At 47.9% G+C, this 8,199-nt stretch overlaps 2 protein-coding genes across 2 annotated transcripts; both read left to right on the top strand.

Annotated features, from left to right (window-relative positions):
• Positions 1–3,949: 3,949 nt before the first annotated feature.
• LOC137839173 (uncharacterized) lies at positions 3,950–4,495 on the top strand. The gene has a single exon (XM_068648299.1). The coding sequence runs from the start codon at positions 3,950–3,952 to the stop codon at positions 4,493–4,495; it is 546 nt and encodes a 181-aa protein (XP_068504400.1).
• A 2,823-nt stretch (positions 4,496–7,318) lies between these two features.
• LOC137839172 (uncharacterized) lies at positions 7,319–7,981 on the top strand. The gene has a single exon (XM_068648298.1). It carries the CDS (start codon positions 7,319–7,321, stop codon positions 7,979–7,981), a length of 663 nt encoding a protein of 220 aa, XP_068504399.1.
• Positions 7,982–8,199: the final 218 nt, after the last annotated feature.

The raw sequence follows: 8,199 nt of genomic DNA, 5'->3' as shown, positions 1-8,199 counted from the left end.
ATCATGCTATTGGATCACATTACTTAGTGTCTTGTAATTGTACTTCTTTTACATACTGTTTGTGTTTGAAATCCTGTAAAGACAGAAGTTGTTCTGTCTTGAGGTGTTAAGTGTTGCAAAGCGGTTGAGTAGGCTTTGTGGGATTCAGAGTCACCTCTTTATGATGTGTGTTGTAATATGTGTTTATTACTAGTGGAAACTTAGAGGATTGTCTGAGAACTGGATGTAGCTTAGGGATTGAGTGAACCAGTATAAACCTTGTGTGTAAATCTCTCTTTCTCTTAAACTCTCAAACTGTTTGATAATTCTGCTGCTATAAACAACCAATTAAAATGCAGTTTTAACCGGTTAAAATTCTGATATCTGTTTATGTTGGATTATTTGATTGCCTTCCTTAAGTGTTTATCTGAGTTGTTTGTTAAAGATTCATTCTAAGCCAAGTATTTGAGATAATATTTTACAAAAAAATTCACCCTCCTCTTGTTTAAGCCATCAATTCTTATAGTGATAAACCACATAGTTAGCTCGGGTAAGGAAGATTTGTCTCAAACGACAATCCTTCCCAAAAAGTTCAAGACTTCCCCTTTTCTTATGCTTCCTAGGGCACTCCTCGACGCTGGAAAGAGGCACCAAGTCCATGATGAGAGTGGTTGGACCTCCACCAACAAGCTCCAATGAGCCTTTTTGCCGACCGATTGCCTGTCGACGAAGTTGCTTTATCATATTAATCGCCTCGGGTTGGTTTGAGCTATTATGCCTACAAACAAATGTCAAAGTAAACACGGTCAATAAACTTAGGGAAATATAACAGGGTATGAGATGCATCACTCATCATCACACAGGGTAGAATCACCACCTCAACCATCTATGCATCACTGGGAGGAGTTACCAGTCCATTCATTCATGAATGACGATGTTGTTGCCACAAATTACAATGCTCTGGTTGCATATCAAGCACCTGAGTATAGAGGTGAACCTCTATCAATGTTTGAAAGACAGGTTCTTCACAGATTTGATACACTCACAGATGATCACAGGGATGATGTGAGTTGATTTTAGGATTGTTCATTTTATGGTGTGACACTTTACTTAGATTGAAGTTTTAGGAATTTAAAAGTGAAAACCTTAGCAAAATCCCCACTAGACATTAACTTAACCAAGTGGTTAAGTAGACGTGAAGGTTCATTTCACAAAGGCAAAGATCAAAAGACACGATATGGTGAGAAAGCATGCAAAACTCAAATGATAAAGACAAAACCGAAAAAAACAATATAATGAAGGAAACTAAGACAATGAACATAGAATGGAAAGCGAAAATGAAGGAGAATGGAAAAAAGAAACTTATGGAAATGAGAGTGATGTTCACGCCACTTGATGGGTGGTAACCATAAAGATGAGTGGAAGGCTGCCACTTGAGAGCTTAATTCTCATCAAGATAAGACCAAGGGAGAGGAGATAACACTCACTCTAGCTCACACAAAATGTGCAGAGTTTCTTTACTTCTCAAAATTCAACATGTAAAATACACTAGGTAGGCCTCCTATTTATAGGTGAAGAAGCCTTGGAGAACAAGATAAAGGGGTATTATGAGAAAAGGGGAAAAATGGGCAGCCTTAGGTTTTGACTAAGTCAAACCCGCATCCTAGGCTTGTCCTTCTAGAAACTAGGTCAAAATGCCTTCCAAAAGGGTTAGGAACAAGCTAAAATGCTACCCACATCACCTATTATGCTAAAGGTACCTTAGTCTAACCTATATTTGCTATTTAGACCCTCAAAGTGATCAAAACTATTTACAACTTGTTTTATTCTTAAGAAGATCAACAAGAAGAATTTTCTTTAAAGTAATCATCCACACTTTGTGTTCCTTGTTGAAGTCGTTGGAGCTTCAACAAGAGTTCTTTCCTATAGTGTGGAGGAACAAATCTAGCGTGCATGCATAAATTTAAATCCTCCCAAGAGACCACGACTGACCTTTTGTTTAGCCCAATGTCCATTACAGTTTTATGCTACCACTGCATGTCATAGTCTAAAAATTCTAAGGAGGCTAACTTGACCTTTTGGTCTTCTTGGACCTCATGTACATTAAAAATTTGTTCAACTTTAGCCTCCCATCCTAGATAGACATTGGGATCACCTTCCCCACTAAAACTAGGAATTTTAACTTACGGTAAAGAAATTTTAGAACCATGTTGGAGCCTCTCTTCAAAATTGTTCAATCTCCATTCTTCCTCTTCTTCTTGGCTACTATATTGGTGATAACTCCTTGATTCACGCCTTTGATTCCATCTTCTTCCTCTTGAGGGTCTATCATGGGCCGATTCAAGTCTTTGGAGCCTCTCCTCCATTTGTCTCATTTCTTCATACTTTTGAGCTAAGGATCTTTTGGCCGTTGCCAACTCACCCATGAGGAAAGCTTTTTGGGGAGATTGGGGTTTATAAGATTCTCCTGAAGAAATATGAGCTATAATTCACAAGTGAATAAACAATTAGTGAAATAGAAGTTAGTAAAAAACACTATCAAGTTTGTGTCACTTTTTGTACCGTACGGTCCTCGGGTGTTGACCAGCCTCGGGCGTTGACCGACCTCGGGCGATGACCGGGTTCGGGCGTTGACCAAAGTCAACATGATGGGACCCCTGGAAAGCATAACATGTCAAAGAAGTGTCTCCTTATGTCACGGGTAGGGGTGACTGTGGAGGAGGCGACACAATAGGAGGCGGCATAGTAGGGGCGTGGAGGCCTCGGGCCTCGGCACCACAAATAGTAATGATAGATAAAGAAAGGTGGTTTTCAAGCCACACCCCCAGTTACCAGTAGGGAGACCCAACTCACGAGGGATCCATGCATGAGGTGTAGGGACGCGGCAGTACGCACCACCGTTGGAAAGCCACTAGTACAAAGACGACCCATGGGAGGGTCACGTCCCAGAGGCTGATATGCATGCATGGCACGTGAGGTAAGCAGGGAACTCCCAGGGCGGATGACTCAGAGAATGGGCGCATGAGTTGGCACCCATGCAGTCACCCCCGCACGAGTCGCACTTCGATAGGGCAACCTTACGCACTGAGAGGGCCCTAAGACCGGGAACAGTGTTGCTAAGGAGCGCCCAAAGAATGCGCAAGTCTCAGGCTGACACGTCGACAGGAACACCGGGAAGGTATATAAGGTTTTATGATAAACAAAATAAGGGAAGCTAGCATTTTCACTTACGATTCAGTTACGCATTTCTCTGAACATTAACCTTACGGTGTTCTGTGACGAGAAGTGTTTGGTGTTTCCTATCCAATAGCTGACTTGACCGTCGGAGTGCAAACAGCCACGAGAGCGCCATTTTTCTCTCTGTTTCAGGTGTTCACGGTGGAGGAAGGAGAACGTTGGAACAAAAGCAAAGGGGTTCTTGAAGCGCAGTTCGTAGAGACACACGAAGGTGTTCGAATCAACCGGCGGGAACATTTGGCACCCACCGTGTGACCCGTTCTAAAACATCTGTCCCACCGCAAGAAGTTCAAGATCTAGTGAAAGTTGTGGAAATTTGTCAAATTTTTTCAAGATTATTGAAAGGTTCGTAAAAAATCCTCAAGGTTTGCTCAAATTCACCGAAGAAAGTTCAAGATTCGTCAAGAAAATTTGAGATTCATCGAAGAAAGTTCCAAGATTCGATAAAACAGTTCAAGATTCGCCAATAAACATCCAAGAATGAGGAATATTAGGCAGAGTTCTACGGCGCATGTGGGAGGTGAGAGTTTGACCCTTCAGCAGGTGATGAAGATGATGTAGGGCCTCCAGGAGGCGATGGCGGTGTCAAAGGTGAAGCAGGAGCGTATTCAGCTGGACCTTGTGGTGCCGCAAGCAAGAAATGAGGAGTTGCGTCGCGGGTTACGCAACCAGCCTTGGAGTCATGAAACAGAGAAGCAAGAATGCGCAACGCCTCCCAGTGTTATAGGCAATCATGGATGCTGCGATCCCTGCCACGTTCGTGAGGCCTAAAGCCACGTTCACTGGGATGGAGGATTCGGAGGCACACCTCACAACATTCCATACTGAGATGATGCTAATTGGCGGTTCTGATGCCGTCAGATGTAAGCTGTTCATGAGCACGTCGGTGGGAACGACGATGAAGTGGTTTATCAGCCTCCCAGATGACCACGTGACTTCGTTTGCACTGCTGTCGAAGCTGTTCAGGGAACAATACATAGCGAATCGTGCTCCCCCACCCAATTCCGACGATCTCTTCAACGTAAGGCAGTATCAGAGGGAAATGTTGAAAGAGTTTGTTAATCGCTTTGGGGCACAGGTGGTAAGGGTCAACACCACGGATGAGTCGATGATAGTCCATGCGTTCTGGAAGGGAATCTGCCCTGGACCATTCAGTGAGTCGCTCATCAGAAGTCGCCCCAAGACTTTCGCTGAGATCAGGCGTCGTGCGACGGCAGACATTGCAGCGAAAGGTGAGGTAAATGAGAAGCGCGCGATCATCGTTCCCGCGCATCCATGAGTGTCGTTGCGCGCACAACCCATGAGGGTGAACGAGGCCGCGACGGGGAAGAGGGGTCAAGGAGGAAAGCGGCCCTACGAGCCAAGGAAGCCCCAGGCTAAGGGGCGCTCAGGGGAGAATAAGCCGGTGAGGCACAACTTTGTGGTGGAGCTGAAAGACCTGATCGTTGTGCCCAACATAGCGGACAGGTTGAAGATGCCGGTGAAGACTGATAAGGTGTTGGATTCGCACAAGGATGCATGGTGCGAGTTCCACCAGGCGTTTGGTCATCCGATAAACAACTGCTTGGCATTGTGGCATCAACTGGATGAGCTTGTGAAGAGCAGTTTCCTGAATGATTACCTGGCGGGGCCATTAGGGACTAAGCCCACGAGATGCCCATCCACGGGGAGATCCACACCATCTCAGGTGGAGGGTGCACTGCCTCTCAGCCCAAAAGGTACGTGCATTCGGTAATGTTAGTAACAGAGCGGGTGGTGGACGACTCGCTCGACGTCGACCTCATGTTCACGAGGGCTGATCTTCGCGACATCGTTCCTCGTTGTGATTTCGGTTGTAACCGCGGGGAGGAAAGTACACCGAGTGCTTGTAGACCAGGGTAGCTTGACAGATGTGATATTCTGGCCTACGTTTAATAAGTTACAGCTGTCTCCTGACCAGCTTAGGCCATACACGGGGTGTGTGTATGGTTTTGCAGGAGATCAATTGGAGGTGCGTGGGTATTTGGAGATGAGGACGATCTTTACAGATGGCTCCGGATCTTGCACAAAAAACATAAGATACCTAGTGGTAAACGCCCAGTCGGCGTGCAACATCTTGCTGGGAAGGCCGACTCTAAATCGGCTGAGAGGGGTGGTGTCTTCACGCCATATGAAGATGAAGCTGCTCGATCTGAGTGGGAAGGTGATCGTGATCAAATCTGATCAGCAAGAGGCCAAGAAGTGCTATGAGAATAGCCTCAAAACGAAGAGGGGTGTGTTCATGGTAGTGCAGCGCCCACCCATGGAGGAGGCGCCCATGGAGGAGGACTGTGTAGGTGTAGCCCGCGCAGAGAACGCTCGGGAGAGGCGACTTGAGCCAGCTATGAACGTTGTGGAAAGGCAGATTGGTGGTAAAATGTTCAAGTTGGTTAAGTCGTTAGACCAAGAGGAACAAAACTGGGTGGCAGAGGTGATATCGCGTCATCTGGACGCCTTCGCATGGTCCGCCTCGGACATGCCAAGTATCGACCCCGACTTTCTATGCCACCGCGTCACCATGGACCCCAAAGTCTGACCTGTGCGCCAGAGAAAAAGAAAGTTTAACGAAGAAAGGCGGCTGGTCGTATAGGAAGAGACGAGGAAGTTGCTGAACGTCGACCACATCAGAGAGATTCAATATCCTGAGTGGTTGGCCAATGTGGTATTGGTGAAAAAGGCCAATGGGAAGTGGAGGATGTGCGTAGACTTCACTGACCTGAACAAGGCGTGCCCAAAGGATTCGTACCCTTTGCCGAGCATCGACGCGTTGGTGGACAACACCTTGGGCTACAAGTTGCTTAGCTTTTTGGATGCGTTCTCCGGGTACAACCAGATAAAGATGCACCCCTGCAACGAGTGCAAAACGGCGTTCATGACCGAGACATCCTGCTACTGTTACACAGTGATGCAGTTCGGCTTGAAGAACGTGGGCGCCACCTATCAGAGGTTGATGGACAAGGTCCTTGCACCCATATTGGGAAGAAACATGCAGGCCTACGTGGATGACATGGTGGTGACCTCCCAGGAGAGAGGACGACACCATTGATATGGAAGAGCTATTCGCTACAATAGCTAAGTATCGTTTGAAGCTGAACCTCAAAAAGTGCGTATTCGGGGTCGAGGCGGGTAAATTCTTGGGTTTCCTACTCACCGAGCGTGGGATAGAGGCGAATCCAGACAAGTGTGCGACGATCCTTGCTATGAGGAGCCCCGCCTCGGTGAAAGAACTACAACAGCTGACAGAGCGGATGGCGGCCATGTCCAGGTTCGTATCCACTGGAGGGGACAAGGGCCACCCCTACTTCTAGTGTTTAAGAAGAAACAGTCGGTTCGTGTGGACCAAGGAGTGTGAGGCGACATTCCTCAAGCTAAAAGAGTACCTAGCCGCTCCCCCCGTGCTGTGCAAACCACAGATGGGCGTGCCCCTCCGGTTGTATTTTGCTGTGACCGAGCGGGCGATCAGCTTAGTCCTTGTTCAGGAGCAGGAGCAGACACAAAAGCCAATATACTTCGTGAGCAAGGTGTTACAAGGGCCAGAGGTGAGGTACCAGGTCTTAGAGAAGGCGTCACTGGTCGTGGTGTTCTCGGCCAAGAGGCTCCGTCATTACTTCCAAAGCTTCACAGTGGTAGTGATGACGAACCTCCCTATCCGGAAAGTGCTGCAGAAGCCAGACGTGGCAGGGAGGATGGTACGCTGGGCAGTGGAGCTATCGGAGTTTGATGTCCAATATGAGCCCCGAGGCCCCATCAAAGGCCAAGTATACGCAGATTTCATGGCGGAGCTCTCCCCAGGGAGTGTGCAGCAGGAAGAGGAGGTTAGTTTCAAGTGGGTACTCTCCGTAGATGGGTCCTCGAATCAGCAGGGAAGTGGAGCCGGTGTGATCTTGGAGGGGCAAATGGGCTGTTGATTGAGCAGGCCCTGAGGTTCTCCTTCAAAGCCAGTAACAACCAAGTGGAGTACGAGGCCCGAATAGCTGGAATGCTCTTGGCAAAGGAGATGGGTGCACGAAGCTTGCTGGCAAAGAGCGATTCCCAGTTGGTTACGGGTCAAGTAACTGGGGAGTATTAGGCCAAAGATTCACGGATGGCTGCGTACTTGGGCTATGTTCAAGTCTTGATGGGGGAGTTCGCGGTGTTTGAGCTGGTACACGTCCCAAGGGAGCAGAATGCCCATGCTGACCTGCTCGCCAAGCTGGCCAGCTCGGGCAAGGGGGGAAGGCAGAGGACAGTAATACAGGAAACCCTCAAAACACCACGAACGTTTGTTGCAGATAACAGGGTAAGCATCCTTCAGATCAGTGCGTTTAAGGGAAGGGCGATGAGTCATCGATCGTTGACTCAGGACACACTGAAGATGCCCAGCGTAATTGTTTATCCGGTCTCACTAGGAGGGGAGGATCCTATGCAGGTATGCATGCTGGAGGAGGGGGACACGTGGATGACGCCCTATAGGCGCTACCTCGCTGATGGGATACTCCCAGTAGAGCCCGAGGAAGGCAAGAAGATAAAGAAAAACTCCACAAGGTACACCCTCGTTGACGGAGCACTGTTCAGGCATGGGTTCACACACCCGATCTTGACGTGTGTGAGTGGAGATCAGTGTACGAGGATAATGACTGAGCTCCACGAGGGAATTTTCGGGAGCCATGTTGGTGGTAGGTCTTTAGCGTCGACGGTTGTACGCGCAGGGTATTACTGGCTAACAGTAAGAGAAGATTACGTGAGGTACGCCCAGCAGTGCAAGTAGTGCCAATTGCGCACCAATTGGCACAAGGCGCCACCAGAAGAGTTGAGGTCCATCTATAGTCTGTGGCCCTTCCACAGGTGAGGAATCGACATTTTGGGGCCCTTTTCGTTGGCAATAAGGCAAATGAAATATTTGATAGTGGCCATCGAATACTTCACGAAGTGGATTGAAGCCGAGTCGGTAGCTCAGATCACGACTCACAAGGTACAACATTTTGT

This window comes from Phaseolus vulgaris, chromosome 3 (assembly GCF_000499845.2).
Source record: "Phaseolus vulgaris cultivar G19833 chromosome 3, P. vulgaris v2.0, whole genome shotgun sequence".
In the NCBI taxonomy this organism is placed as follows: domain Eukaryota; kingdom Viridiplantae; phylum Streptophyta; class Magnoliopsida; order Fabales; family Fabaceae; genus Phaseolus; species Phaseolus vulgaris.
This window is presented reverse-complemented; position numbering and strand designations above follow the sequence as displayed.